At 43.3% G+C, this 15,557-nt stretch overlaps 1 protein-coding gene across 3 annotated transcripts; it reads left to right on the top strand.

The window, feature by feature from the left end:
• man1b1a (mannosidase, alpha, class 1B, member 1a) lies at positions 1-15,242 on the top strand. 3 transcript variants are annotated; one of them, XM_089020403.1, is made up of 14 exons: positions 6-286; positions 2,100-2,253; positions 2,530-2,638; positions 2,714-2,856; positions 3,655-3,791; positions 4,362-4,471; positions 4,598-4,789; positions 5,208-5,356; positions 6,996-7,184; positions 7,487-7,677; positions 7,767-7,887; positions 8,497-8,691; positions 8,797-8,928; positions 10,417-15,242. In XM_089020403.1, exons 2-14 carry the CDS (start codon positions 2,119-2,121, stop codon positions 10,627-10,629), a joined length of 2,016 nt encoding a protein of 671 aa, XP_088876529.1. In that variant the 5' UTR covers positions 6-286; positions 2,100-2,118; the 3' UTR covers positions 10,630-15,242. The 3 variants fall into 3 exon arrangements, with proteins under 3 accessions (XP_088876527.1, XP_088876528.1, XP_088876529.1); XM_089020401.1 differs by having other exon boundaries at positions 1-286; positions 2,530-2,856; XM_089020402.1 differs by having other exon boundaries at positions 2-286; positions 2,530-2,856; positions 3,658-3,791.
• The last annotated feature ends 315 nt before the right edge of the window (positions 15,243-15,557 follow it).

Below are 15,557 nucleotides of genomic sequence, written 5' to 3'. Positions count from 1 at the left end.
TGGCGACAGTGACGTCGGGTGTTCTCATTGGACGTCGGTTTATTACTTCCGACAACAGCGAAGAAGAAAGCGAACGTTCACTTCCTTTGTCGCTAAAAGTTGTATTCCTTTTCCCGGACAAATCGCTGTCTGCTGTTGCAGCGATGGAGTCCAGAGATTGAGAGTAATCGGTGAGTTATTTGAAGAGTCCTTTTCACGTCGAGGATTCCTCCTGGCTGGCGAGCTAGCTAGCCAGCTGTTTAGCTCCGATGAAAACACCGTCGTGTGCAGCCAGCGAGGCTTAAAGGTGAGCTGATTTCATTTCTACCCCTCTGACTTGGTGGCGGTGTGGGTGGAAGAGTTAAATGCACATGTCCAAATATATCAATCACCATATCCATTGACGTAGAATCAAATGAAAGGACATACATTTGCATTGTTTGGTGTGATCCAAAGGCAACTGTATCCTCGACCACTCCATTCTCCGACTGTCAGCTTGATACTGGGGAACAACCTTAACTGATTGCCAGACGATCGCACAGTCACAGTACATGTACTTTGGTGTCCAGCGATGACAGTCGAATGGCAGCGACATTCCTCCCATTCAAAAACAGTACTGGCATATCCATGCTGCCGAAAAGGCGCAACCGCTCAGCACAGTCTCCTCCTTGATGAATGTCGTGGTCAAAAATGCTGAAAAACAATCCGTATCCGTTCCACGCGACGCACAACAACACAAAGTGTCAAAAGAAAACTCAAAAACAAGACAAAAACAACAAAAAAGCAAGGCTCATCAGAACACCTGCTGACGGCTGCCTACTCGGGCGCCATCTTGGACTCCTGGACATAACACTAAAAATGTGCTGTTGTACCACCATAAATCATTTTCTTCCGATGCTTCCTTGTCTTCCACATCCATTGTTACTTTGTATTCTTGTATACTTTGTGTTTTTATCGTTTAAGCCCCCATCCCATTTCAAATTGCTGCTGTGAACTGCAAATTTTCCTATTGTGGGCCGATTAAAGGCTTTCTGATTCAAGTTCCCTGGCATGTCCACTTCCGGGTCCAAATTCTGCTCTTGAGGTGACAATTTTTGTTAGTATATTTATGACTTGTATTGCCTTCACTGTCACAATGACAACAACAGAGACAATGAAGTAAAAGAATAGATCCCTTTTGCTTACAGCTCAGACGAAATCTGTCTTCCTGGAACAGCAAAACTTTTTTTCAACCAGTACCTATCTAATGACTTCATGTGGAGGACAACAAAACAATGCTTTAATCACATTTTTGAAACAGGTTTGTGATGTCATATATGGATAGAGATGCCCATTTCACGGTAAGATTAGTGCATTGTCATCAAATGGTGAGTATAGTTTTGTTTTTGTTTTTTGTTTTTTTGATTGTTACTGTGCCGATGACCATTTTGTGTTTGGGAGCCTTTTACTGAGCGAGTTGCTTGTTCTGTAGCCACAAGCCGGTCTCAAGCCCGGATAAATACAGAGGGTTGTGTGAAGAAGGGCATCTGATGTAAAAGCTTGGCCAAAACAAACATGCCGATCAAACCTCTGAAGATGGATTGATTGTATTTGCCTTTAATAGTCTAGCAGTGGAGAAATTGACATTTCACAGCAGCAAAGTGATGAAAGGGGGCCGATTCGCTGTGGGGACCCCTTGAAGGGAAAAGTCAAAGGAAAAGGAAAAAATGCGTGCCTGTGGCGTCTTTGATGTCTTTCAAGCCCTTGATCTCTTTGCGTCTCAGCCTGACGTGTGTCCCACGCTTGAAAATGGTATAAAAGCAGCCGTTGTGGGACAGAGACAATCAGAATCATCTCAGACTCGGACAGACACGCAGCTCGCATAGACCCGCTCGGCATCGGACGGAGTTTCACAGCACCACTTGCTCGACTCTCCGCGACCCTAATGAGGAATAAGCGGTACGGAAAATGAGATGAGATGAGACTTGCTCGACTCCACGCCACCATCAAGCTCTGCGTGTCACCTGCCTGGGAGATCTGACAACGCACCTACTTGCAAAATAAAGAGAAACGTCAAACTCTTTATGTCCGAGCGCCCGATCTTGATCACTTATTGATGACTGTATTTGCATTTGTTTCAGGCTTCTGAATGCAGGGTCGATGGCCACCAACTTCCCACCACAGGCAAACATGATGTATCCACCGACCAGAAAGGATTTCATCTCTCTTACTCTCACCGACTCAACCTGCCACATTTACAACAACGGGAAACACCGCAAACAGTCATACTGGAGGGTGAGTCGTCACGCTGATCACTTTCCCTTTTTTTGCTCGTATAAAGCAAGTCGATTGACTTTAGCCACACAAGGTTGGTTATACAGTGTCGTTCTTCAAACTAAATCCCTGGCCCAGTTTGTTCTTCACAGAGCAAATAGAGCTTTGCCCTTTCCCACTTTAGTGCACTTTTGTGTTGTCATAAACATCCGTATGTGTATTTTATAGTCCTATACATCAATTTCCATATTTATATAGTGCATGTGTGAGCACAAAGCTTGGTTTATGTGCCTACAGAAATGGAAGCAGCTGTCTCGACTGCAGCGCAGCCTTATCCTCTTTTTTCTGGCCATGACCCTGGTTTTGGCACTCCTCTCATATTCCGGCATGTCAAAGTCAAGGACGGGTGAGCGCTCTTATCGGGCCTTTTCAATAGACACGCATGACAGTGGAATTCTGTGCATCTTTTGTGGTTCATCAGAAAATGGAGAATGGCTGGAAAGGAACCATGATCGGTCGGAGTCTGAGTTTCTCCACGGCAAGGTTCGACCTGTTGTGGGCCCAAAGTCTGTAACTGAGCTGAAAGAAGCGTCCCTCCCCGCTTTTCAAAACCTTCCCATAAATGTGAGAAACATTTTTTTTTATCCACCTTTGCGTGGATGCATTGTCTCATGACATCATCAACTCATGACAAAAAGTCAGCGGACACCAGGGCAGACAACTCTGAAAAGTGGCCTGCCCGGCCGGCCATAAAGTTGCCTGCCCCGTTTTTCACAAGTTGAAACACGATAAGACGACTAATCACATTTATCGTAAATATCCCTTAATGATGATTTTGCTCCAATTGTCGTTTGTCCATACGCTGTCCGGCATGTTTCACAATGCAATGTTTGCGTCGCGTCGTCTGCTACAAGCCACGTCAACTCCTCTTTCCATCATGCTTTTTAATAATAATAATAATACATTTTATTTCTAAGCGCCTTTCAAAACTCTCAAGGACACTTTACAGTCACGGGATAATGTACGTTTACGTTTTGTAGCGTCGTAAATTTTGTCAGCTTCTTTTGAATCTTTTGGGGTTGAGGTTCTGTGCATCTACTTTGGAAAATGATATGCAAATACACGACCTTATAACGCTCAGGAAAGTCCATAAGCACAAAGCAGGCTTCTGATTGGCTGCCGTGCCGAGTATGCAAATTACCAAACGAACCGAAATTTCCAAACCCAAGATTTTGAAATCGGAATAATTTATTCCGATTTCAAAATCTTTGTTCAAACGTTTGCTGTATTGAAAAAAAGCAAACGTTTGATTTGAAAAACAAAAAATTCGTCTGACATCGTTTCAGACACTAGTGTATGTATTAGCACTGCGACGCATTCACTCTCATTTTGTATACCGTAATGATATTATTTTTACTGAAGCAGAAGAAATTCCCAAACAAGAGAGGTCCGCCAAATCTGAAGAAACTGGCAAATTCTTCACACATATTTGGTGAAAAACAACATGCTCAAGTACAAGAGGAAGAGGAAAATGGAGACAAACCAACAAATTTGGTCAGGTGAGCCTGCCTGCCCTTCAACGTATTTGCGTTGTTCCATAAATAATGTTCTAAGACAGTTGTCCCCAACCTTTTTTGCGGTTTAATGTCAGACAATATTTTCACGGACGACAACATAACATGATATATGACAGGCGTGGAACCTTTTTTCTTTCTTTTAAATATAATCATAAACGTGAATGCATTGTGGATTTTTATACAACTTTATTAGCAGAGTCCTGGTAACATCGCGCCAACAACAACATATGTAACATCGTCTCTGCCCCTTAACGCTCTATGGTCACCATGGTCATATTTAAACATGCCTCCAAAATAATATACACCACAAAAACAAAAGTCATAGACGGATGTAATCTGGTCATTTTTAATTTTTCCAAAATAAAATATAGTTCTGACTCAGTTAATAAATAAAATGTAAATTATTTATTCTCTCTGCGCGACCTGGTACCAAATGACCCACAGACCGGTACCGGTCCGCGGCCCGGGCGTTGGGGACCCCTGTTCTAGGATACCTTTGCGGATCTGTCAACATCTCTTGAACAATACCATACGTGTTCTTGTGTCCTTCAGCTGGAGGGGAGCCATGATCGAAGCCGATCAGGTCGCTGAGCCCCTGCCCTCGGCCAATGAGAAGGTCGCCGCAGTCCCCCCGGGACCATCTGCTCTCGTCCCAGCCACCGGTCCGTGCCGAACTTGCCGCGTTGCCGTTGGCGCTTTTGTTTTCCAATTTCAGGCCTCGCCAAGCGCCATGGGAGGCATATGGTGTCGCCGAAACGTGAGTCTTTTTCTCCGTTTTTTCTGCGTAGGTGTATCCGTGGGTGAGGACAGGCTGGAGGCTGTGCGGGATGCCTTCCGACACGCTTGGAAAGGCTACAAGATGTACGCCTGGGGCCACGATGAGCTCAAGCCCGTCTCCAAGACTTTCGGCGAGTGGTTTGGGCTGGGCTTGACCCTCATTGACTCTCTGGACACCATGTGGATGATGGACTTGAAAGAAGGTCACTTCCGTTTTTTGCTATGGAGTTGGAAAAAGTCCTCAATGAATGTTACTCTTTACTGCCAGTCATTTTTGTCATGATGCTTTCCTCTCAGGGCAGTTATCAATTTGGGGAAACCATCAGAATATTTCGTCCCTTCCACATATGACAACTAGAGCGCACAACAAATGAATGCATAACTAGTTTTCAAATTTCATGTCAAAAATAATAAGTTGTGGTTAAAATGGACAATTTGACATTTTTGTTCAGTATTCAGCAAGCATCACAGCACTTGACATGCATGATTTGCTTTTATGGGCCGAATAAAATGATGGGCCCAGATTTGGCCCCCGGGCCTTGACTTTGACACCACCGCTTTACAGACATGTTAATGTTTTTTTCTGTATTAAGTTGGACATGATTTTCTTTTGTGCCGCAGAGTTTGCAGAGGCAAGGCAGTGGGTCGAGAAGGAACTTTCCTTCAACCAAAATGTGGATGTGAATCTTTTCGAGACAACCATTCGCATCCTCGGCGGTCTGCTAAGTACCTATCATCTAACTGGAGACCCGCTGTTCCTAAATAAAGCCGTAAGTCATCCCACGGGCTCCCCGCCACCTACAAATGGTTTTCCCATACTTTCAGTCTAAAAATGGTTGTGAGAGAATCAGGGAAAAATGGTTCCTCAAGTGCTTGAAGATGTAGCAGAGAATTGGATGGATTAGCCTTTATTCGACGAGCAGTGGGGAAATTGACGTTTCACAGCCGCAAAGTGATGAAAGGAAAAGAAGAAGTAGAAAAGCAAAATACAGGAGCTGCTGTAAAGGCAGCCACTCTCGCCGCGCCATCTTCATTTAAAAACAAAACAAAACAAAAAAAACTTAAATAATAATACATTTCATTTCTAAGCGCCTTTCTAAACTCTCAAGGTCACTTTACAGTCACAGGATCAGTTTTTCTGTGGGTGAGCAGCGGCAGCCAACGCGCCAGCGTTCATTCAACCCGGAAGTAACTCAAATAAATATAAAGCTAGATAGCTAGCCAATAGATAGCTGTACAGCTAATAGATAGCTAGCTAGATAGCAAATACAGGTAACATCCGACCTTCAACCGAGTTCCGTTCCGACCAAACAGTCGTAAGTCGAAATGGTCGTAAGTCAAAATCCATTCAAAATGTTGAATAGAAACTCAGAGGCTAAATGACACGCAAACTCCGCCATCGAAACAACAAAACGTCAAAGCAACAAAAAAAACTACATAACAAAGAATGTGAGACAACACAAAAGACCAAATCTTGAGCACTTTTTGCGCTCTCTTAGTTGCATGAAGCAGATCAAAGCGTCCTTTTCTCAGTGGGTCAAAGCTGTCATGGTGAAATGTGCACGTCTGCTACGAGCTAAATGTTAGAGGCAAACAGGAAGCTGTAGCATCCATTGACCAAAAGAGTTTGTCTCCCATCTCCTGCCCCACCTAAATCCGCTTCAATTCTAAGCTGCGTCAGTTTCGCATGACCTTTCCGCTGAACACAGATTGCGTGTTAGGCCGCAATGGATTCCGGCAGGGAAATTTGTGGTCTAGATTTGAAGCAAATCTGAAGTGACCCCAATCACGGAGCTTTTCCGACAGCCCCTTTGCATCAGAATCAGAAACCCTTTATTCCTCCCACAATGGGCAAATTTGCAGTCCACAGCACCAATTTGAAACAGGATGGGGTGGTTTGGGGTGAAAGGATAGAAAAACAAGATATTCTAAGCATAGTAAAATAAAAACTGTATCCTGTAAATGTGCAAAACCGTTTCATTAAAAAAAAACTGTACATAGTGCTGGTATCAAGAAAGGCATATTGATATATGTAGCTGAATTGCATCAACCCATATTTACAGTACAAGTGTCCAGTTTTGTTGTTGTTGTTTTTTTTCACATGTGATTATTGAGAATTGCAAAGCCTGACAGCAGTCGGTAGGAACGAGTGGCGGTACCTCTCCTTCTTACAGTGTGGGTGTAATAGTCTCTGGCTGAAGGAGCTACCCAGTGCTGTCAGCGTGGGCAGGAGGGGATGGGAGGGGTTCTCCATCATAGCTTTTGGTTTAGCAAATGTCCGTCCGTCTGTTGCCCACCTCCTCCAGAGAGTCCGGCGAGCAGCCCAGGACAGAACTGGCTCTCTTGACAAGGCGCTCCAGTCTTTTCCCGTCCCGGTTGGTGATGCTAAACTAGAATTTGACATTACAGAAAGACATCGGATCCAGATTGATGCCCGCCTTCAAAACCCCTTCCAAGATTCCCTTCTCGGACGTGAATATCGGCAAGGGAACGGCTCACCCGCCTCGATGGACGTCCGACAGCTCCATGGCTGAGGTTACCAGCATTCAGCTGGAATTTCGAGAGCTCAGCCGCCTCACTCAGGACCCTCAGTACAAGGTCAGCACAAGGTCAACAAAATCATACCTGACAACCGGCCGGATTTTGCCGGATTCTTTTGCACATTTTTAGGTGTGGACGGCATCCAGGAACGTTTGTATGGCAAAAATGATGTTCGTTCAATCAGTGTCTGATTATTTTTTTTTCTTGAAGAAGTTGTCGGCCACCCAGGCAGAGATGTTTTCAAGTTGTACGCCCGACGTAAAAGTTGCACGCCTCGGGCGTCCGGGCGGGCGTTATTTCAGACAGTTTTATTAAATGTTGGAAAAAAATGTCTGTGGTTAAAACCCCCAAACTTGCAGGAGGCGGTGGATGAGGTGAGGAAGCAAGTCCACAATCTGCCGGGCAAACACGACGGCCTGATCCCCATGTTCATCAACACCAACAGCGGGCAGTTCACCCACCGGGGCGTCTACACGCTGGGCGCCAGGGCCGACAGTTACTACGAATACCTGCTCAAGCAGTGGCTCCAGGCAGGCAAAAGCCAAGACCAGTGAGGAAGGACCATTTTTCCCATGCAAGATGGAACTCGTTTGTGTGCATCGCTTCCAAACCAAATGTTTGATGGTTGTCTTATGACAGGCTTTTGGAGGACTACGTGGAGGCCATCAACGGAGTGAAGAAACACCTGGTTCGACAAACGGGGACGCACAAATGGACCTTTGTCGGGGAGCTGTCTCATAACCGCTTCAGTCCCAAAATGGTGACCCGACACATTTTTCATCCGATTATCTTCCCGTCAGCGAACGCTGCCTTGTAATTCACTCATTCGTTGCCATTGCCGAATTTATCCGGGAATTGAAAAGTGTCACGTCAAACGCCATTCCGAGAATTTGTTCGGGTTTTGGGTTTTTTTTCTTTCAGGGGTGTCGATTAAGCTCTGGTCAGACCTCTGGCCATGTTTTTTTCCCCTTTCACGCGGGGGCAGCATTTGCCCTTTTGTCCATGTTAGCGCTTTGTTACAGATTCACCACTATATAAATCAATAGGGACGTGTTGTATTTTGTATACCTGCCCCCATTTCAAGCTCATATAACTCCAAACCCATATAATTTAGGAATTAACTCTTTTCTTTCTAATGAAAGAAGAGCGTGTAAGGCTTCTTACTTAGCGTAAGAATGCGTATTGAATGCTCATGTAGTCCTAAAAGTCAATATTGTGTGGGTCCTGCAATTGGAGTGAAAATGACGAAAATCCTGGTAGTGGAGCGGACACATTTTTGCACATCGTCCAGCAGTCAATGAGTTAATGGCATTGAAATCAACAAACTCGCTTGCTATTTTTTGTTCCAACCCAATTGTTCTCGCCTCAGGACCACCTGGTGTGCTTCCTGCCCGGAACGCTGGCACTGGGGGCCCACAACGGCCTTCCGGGGGACCACATGGATTTAGCGGTGCAGTTAATGGAGACGTGCCACCACATGTACGCGCAGATGGAGACCGGCCTGAGTCCCGAAATTGTGCACTTTAACCTGCACGCCGCTGACGGGAAGGACATTTTTGTCAAGGTGAGGCCTTAAATAATGTTTGTAAAGGCCACTATGAAAGATGTTTTTCCTCGAAAACATGCATTGCGGAGTGTCCTTCGTGCCTCTTCTTTTTTTCAAATGCAGCCTGCGGACCGACATAACCTGCTGAGACCAGAAACCGTGGAAAGTCTGTTCTACATGTACAGGTTCACAAAGGACCCCAAATACAGAGAGTGGGGGTGGGAAATTCTGCAAAGTTTCAACAAGTACACCAAGGTAAAAAGGGAACTTAGTCACTGCCAATGTGCATAAACTTGTCCAATCCAGTGCCAGGGTTTTTGTCATTGTCACTCGAATTCCAGGACCTACAGAATATTTTATATATAGTTTTAGGACTACATAAACATTCAATATAGCGTTCGAAACCTTAGATTCTCTTCGTTCATTAGAAAAAGAGTTTATTCATGAGTGACATGGGTCTGGAGTTATCTGAGCTTGAAATGGGGGCAGCTGTACAAATTACAATACAGTGATACCTCGGTTTGCGAACCCCTTGGCTTACGAACTTTTCGGTTTACAAACGTTAAATTTATGAAAATGTTACCTTGGCATACAAACTTTTTTGGGGATACACACGGAGCTGCCTCAATGAGTGATGTGTCGTTCGCGAACGAGCTCGTTCTTCTAACAACCAAATTGCAGCCGACTGTTTTTGTCCTCTTCCCCGCCCCCAGTCTACGGATAAAGCCACGTGAGTGGTCATGAACGCAGCAGTGAGGGGAAGTGGTTTAAACATTAAAGAGACAGGCAGACGACAGTGAGAAAGTTTCAACTTTGATAGTTCAAAGGCAGAGTGTAGACTGCAGGGTTAAAATATCCCATCAATTGGGCTCCGCAAACAACCCGCACACGTACACTTGATGCAAAAAGCTAGCAACCCAACTAAACAAAACAGGATTGGATTGGATTTGCCTTTATTAGTCTCACAGTGGAGAAATTTACATTTCACAGCAGCAAAGTGATGAAAGGAATTGATGAACTAGATAAAATTATCACAGAGAAAGCACCTATAAGGGATCATTCCTCAATATGGTAAAAGAAGAAGGTTACGTTCCTCATCAAGTGTTTAATGCTGATGAAACCGGCCATCACAAAGGTAAATAAAACGACTTTATTATATAGTACAGTTTATTTCTTTAATTATAATACCATAGCACATTTATTATACATAAAATAAGGTATATTTTGTGTAGTTTTAAGGCTTAGAAAATTAGAAAGTGGAAAATGATCTTTAATGGGGACCTGGGTACGGATTATTCTCATTTTAATCAGAATCAGAAAACCTTTATTCGTCCCACAATGGGGAAATTTGCTCCCCTACGGGAAATTAATTTTTGGGATAGACTTTTCGCCTTACACACACTGTCTGGGAACCAATTAAGTTCGTAAGCCAATCTATCACGGTACATCCATATTGATTTATCTAGCGCTTTAACAACAGCTGAAGCTAAAACAAAGGCTAACATGGGAAAAAGGCAAATGCTGCCCTCTAGTGGAAGTGAAAAAACATTACCATAGGTCTGACCGGCGCTTTAGCGGCACCCCGCGTAAGAAAAACTGAAAGTCGAACAAATTCGGAAATGGCGCACCACGTCACACTTTTCAATTCCCGAATAAATTCGGGAATGGCAACAGCGAATGAGATAACAGCTACAGAACAAAAGAGAAAAATGCAAAGATTTCTTGCTTTCTTTTTGTTGTCAGGTGTCAGAGGGAGGCTACACGTCCATCAACAACGTCCGCGACCCCGCAAACGTGGAGCCCAGAGATAAAATGGAGAGTTTCTTCCTGGGCGAGACATTGAAGTACCTTTACCTTCTCTTTTCCGACGACATGGACCTTCTCAGTCTGGACAAATACGTCTTCAACACCGAGGCCCACCCACTCCCCATTTGGCCCGCCCCCGTCCCAAGGTGATCGATTACCGTGCCGAACAATGTTGCCGTTTTTCGGTTTCAGGTGCCGGAATGGCCGCTGAGCCAGGTGTGTGCAGGACACTTGTCTTTTGGTACATTTTCTCTTCGGAGGTGACAAGTTTCTCCAGGAAATGGTCCGAGCTGGCCTCCCGTATCAATTTTAAAAAAAAATGAGGTGTTGAGGGGGCGTGGAAGTAGGCCTGTGGTTTGCCGCCATCCGTAGAAGGCTATTGTCACTTTGCGTATTTAACAATATTGAGTTTGATTGGAGTCCTTGACATTCAGAGCGTCGTGAAGGCTGTCAATGACAGTTTTGCCGTCAGAATCCTTAAAGGACAACCGACACCATTTTTTTTTGTTTCCTAACTGACATCAGAAAAACGTTTTATAGTATCTAAGATAGCCAAAACTGATATTTTTAGTCGTGCAAAACACCAATAAAAATGACTTCAAGTGTTCCAAAACTGCCACAAATGAGCTCGAAACTGGGGAGATTCACAAGTCCCGCCCCCTTGTTCGTGACGTTACTTTGGGTTACAAACTGCCTTGCTCCAGAATCATAACAATGGCTTCAGAGAGTTCAGATTGGGATAAGATGCTCTCTAGTTACTCATCCAGTTCTGAATATGATTCAAATAGTTCTGAAGAGGAAAGCGTACATGTTTGCAATCGATTCAAGAAGTCCTTCCGTATCAATTCGAGCTGTCTGGACTCCCATGTAGCGCCCAGAAAATGCACAAGATGGCGCACAAGCTGCGTTTCGTCCAGTACAGTGATCCCTCGCTACTTCACGGTTCTCTTATTGTGGCTTCAGTCCATCGCGGATTTTTTTTCAGGGAAAAAAAAAATATTTTTTTATTTTTTTATTTATTTATTTTTTATTCATGGCACGCAAATGTGCAAACAAACAAAGTAAAAGAACCAACACTGCAAACAAAGCAGAGTAAAATCAACCACACTGGCTTTGAACGGCTCATGGAGCATTCTGCTTCTAGAAATTGGCCCATGTCGCTTTATAAAAATCTTCTTGCAATGAGAAAGAGAGTGCCAACAACTACCGATAACAATGTTCTTCTCTCGGAGAAAGACTCAAGAGTAGAAAAAGACGCTACAGCGCAGGGGAGTCAGGACGAATAGGCGCAGCAGCAAAATATTGTTTTACAACACCGTTCTTTAAAGTATGAAAAAAGAGGTTTTATTTTTTGTTTCATTCTGCAGTATGTATAGTTTTGCATTGTAAAAAAAAAAAAAAGGCTGACTACATTGTACTTCACGGATTTCACCGATCGCGGGCTATTTTTGGAACGTATCTCGTGCGATAAACAAGGATTCACTGTATGTGAAATGGGCTGATTTGTCTACTGGGAATTTGTGTCTTTATGCGTGTTACCGCAATTGGCTGCGACACAACGATTTACCATTGCGTTCTTTATGTAGTTTTCCTTCTAATTTCGCGATCAAGACGGTGTTTTCAGACCAAACAAAGTACCCAAAATGCATTGTGTGTGGCTTTCTCGGTCAGGGGCGTTCCCTACGTGACGTCAGCTCAGGCATCGTCACCAACTCGAAAACGAGACTTCCTGAATATTCAGCGCGAGTCTTAAAAGGTCAAATATAGCTCTATGCGGTGGAATCTTTGTCAAATGCGCTCAGTTGAAGTGATTTGACAAATTATGGACGCAACTTGTCCAGAGGTGTCGGTTGTCCTTTAAATAAGTGAAAAGGTTCACCCTTTTTGAGGGAAATTCATTCCATCACCAATTTTCCCGATCAGAATCTCACGTTCCTTTTTTCCCCCACTTTCCCTGTTTTATTGTACAAATGGCGCTTCAAGTAGCGGAATGTCAATCGCTAACTACGACGCTCATCTGTGATGAAAAAATGTTTTTGGCTTCCCAAAATGATGGAGTCGCAAAGAACTGCAACAAGTCGCTGTAACAAAAACAACCTTGGACGCTTGCTTTGTTTCACATTTATCGACTGAGAAGGGAAGAAAAGGGACTTGTCGCTCTTTTGTAGCCTATTTTTTTAGTGCGTTGTCGGATTTTTGGATGTATATTTGCCATATCTTCATCAGAACCCCTCCCCCTTCATTTGCTTCTGGTAAGTGTTTTTCAAATAAATTTCTCACCCCAAAAACAGACATTTAAAACATTTTGTCAGATGAACATTGAACTCATTTACTGCCATTCACCAATTGGTTCGAAAATTGAAAATATGATGTAAAGCGCCATTCCTGAATTTGTTCGAGTTTTGTTTTTTCTTGTTTGGGTGCCGATAAAGCGTTGGCCATGGCGGCCTCTGGCAATTGTTTTTTTTCCCTTCCGCAATGGGGTAGCATTTTCCTTTTCAAGTCAAAGTCATCTTTCTTGTCAAATATGCTAATATGCATGACATACAGCACAGATGAAATAAATGACTGTCCTCTCGGACCCAGCGTGCAAGGCACTTAGAATGACTTTAATAAACATGAAAACGCCAATTTGCCGGCAGAGGCCATGTTAGCGCTTTGTTCCAGCTTCAACTGTTGTTAAAGCGCTATCGAAATCAATATGGATTGTATTTTCTACAGACACCTCCATTTCAAGCTCATATAACTCCAGACCCATATCATTTAGGAATTAACTGGCACTGGAGAGGACATATTTTTGCACGTCTGGCAGTGAATAAGTGAAAGTTCAGGCATCTGTACACTGGGCTATTTTTTTTGTACTGCAGCTGTAAGACCTTCAGAAGGAATAATGAACCTGTCATGCAAAAACAACAAAAAAAGATGAATTGTAATTCAAATGTGAATGTTACTGTGTTGCTACTGCAGCGGTCTCAATGAGTGGTGCCTTGAGATGAATGAATATAGCGTGTTCCTTGACCTCGCTCTAAGCTAACGACTCAACTCAAATCATCTCTCCCCATTGAAATGAATAGAAATGTCACAATTTGTCTCGCCGCGTACTCTCGTGCACTTTCATTATCATCTATGTTTTTTGACGCTCTTGAAAATGTTTTGTCACATGTGATTCCCCAATGAGCCCGTTAATTGGAATCCCGAGATTCAACCCTATTTTGATGTTTGTATTTTGTCAAGACAATGCATTTCCGGCTTCACTACAAATTTAAAGGACAACCGACACCATTTCTTTGTTTCCGAACTGACATCAGAAAAACGTTTGATAGCATCGAAAATACCCAAAACACGCAGGCTGATATTTTTAGTCAAATGCAAAACACCAATAAAAATGACGTAAAGTGTCCCAAAACGACTTCAAAATGACATCAGAAAGTTTGTTTCAGAAGGTCCCGCCCCCTTGTTTGTTACGTCACGCCAGGACGTCTTGCCTTGCTCGAGAATCAAAACAATGGCTTCAGATTCGGAGAAGATGCTTTCCTCTTATGAATATGATTCTAGTAGTTCTGAAGAGGAAAGCATACATGTTTGCAATCGATTCGATTCGATTAAAGAAGTCTTTCCGTGTCATTTTGAGGCATCTGGACTCCAATGTAGCGCCCAGAAAATGCACAACAGGGCGCCCCAGCTCCGTTGGAAATGGGCTGATTTGTCTGCTGGGAATTTGTCTCAACTAGTATCAAATAGTAGCCTTAGTGCAACACACAACGATTCACCATTGCGTTATTTATGATTTTTCCTACTAATTTCACCATCAACACAGATCTACACGAAGTTTTCAGACCAAACAAAGTACCCAAAATGCATTGTGTGTCGCTTTGTCGGTCAGGGGCGTTCCAGACGTGACGTCACGTTAGGCATCGTCATCAACTGGAAAACAAGACTTCTTGAATATGCAGCGCGAGTCTTAAAACATAAAATATAGCTATATGTGGTGGAATCTTTGTAAAATACGCACAGTAGAAGTCATTTTACAAATTATGGACACAACTTGTCCCGAGGCGTCGGTTGTCCTTTAAAGCCTTTCGTCTTTTCATACAAGAACAGCTGATTTTTTTCAATTACATTTCTGATGCTTTCTATTTGACCTCCATCTAATGTCTGTTAAATCATTGATCGTTTTTTTGTGACTTTGCGGGGAAATTGTCAATAGCCCAATTAAAAAAATGATCCATCAATCTCACTTTTAAAACGACTCATTTCACACATCGGCACGCTTTTATTTCATCATCTCTAATTAAACAATTTGGAGGGCAGAAGAAATTCTATCACAGCATATTTGGGGATGTCTTAGCGCTGAGCCATTAAGTTTGTGACTTCACCTTGAGAATTACTCCGTTTCCATCCGAAAATTCGCAATGTGACTTTCAGACGCTACCACTCTGCGATGTTTTTGTCATTTGCTGTCGACACCGTGTTCCCCTCATCTGGAAGCGTCACAAACGACGGCGAGATCCACTTTTCTAATCAACGGCATCAATTGGACAAGTGTCATATCATGGCTTTAATCAGAGCTGGCTTATCTGCCAATTGCTCTTCGCAATCAAAACAAGATGTCTGATGGCGCATCTATAAGGGAGCGAAAGAAAGAAGAAAAAAAGTTAAATGTCAACATTTCAATATGTGACTTAATATTGTGACAGCGAATGTATGCCATGCTATATTATTCTCATGACAATGAAATGTGATTGATTTTTGCGCACGGCAGACCGGCGAGGTGGGGGGGGGGGGTTAATAATAAATCTGCGCCGACAAACACAATACGGTTGGCAGTTATAAAAAAATACAAATCTTCAAGGTCTCCATGACGTTCGTCACTGGAAGTGTTTAAATAGTCAAACGTGCGACACGCCATGGGCACGTGGGAATGGCAAAGGGATCCAAACTTAATTAGCCGTTTAATCCTTTATGACATTAATTCATGGAAGGGGCTCATTTTCCTATTTTACTCAATTACGTCTGCAACGAGTCATTCATTCTGATGGAAAATGATCATATCTACATTTTTTTAATTTAGTACAATT

The sequence above is a fragment of the Hippocampus bargibanti genome, linkage group LG18, assembly GCF_051943395.1.
Source record: "Hippocampus bargibanti isolate YZ-2025 linkage group LG18, ASM5194339v1, whole genome shotgun sequence".
NCBI lineage: Eukaryota > Metazoa > Chordata > Actinopteri > Syngnathiformes > Syngnathidae > Hippocampus > Hippocampus bargibanti.
This window is presented reverse-complemented; position numbering and strand designations above follow the sequence as displayed.

Excerpts from the sequence above, each read along its gene's own strand:
- man1b1a (XM_089020401.1), top strand. The coding sequence starts at position 2,119 with ATGGCCACCAACTTCCCACCACAGGCAAACATGATGTATCCACCGACC. Across the intron at positions 2,254-2,529 it reads GCAAACAGTCATACTGGAGG|AAATGGAAGCAGCTGTCTCG; the intron begins GTGAGTCGTCAC and ends ATGTGCCTACAG. Across the intron at positions 7,185-7,486 it reads CTCAGGACCCTCAGTACAAG|GAGGCGGTGGATGAGGTGAG; the intron begins GTCAGCACAAGG and ends CCAAACTTGCAG.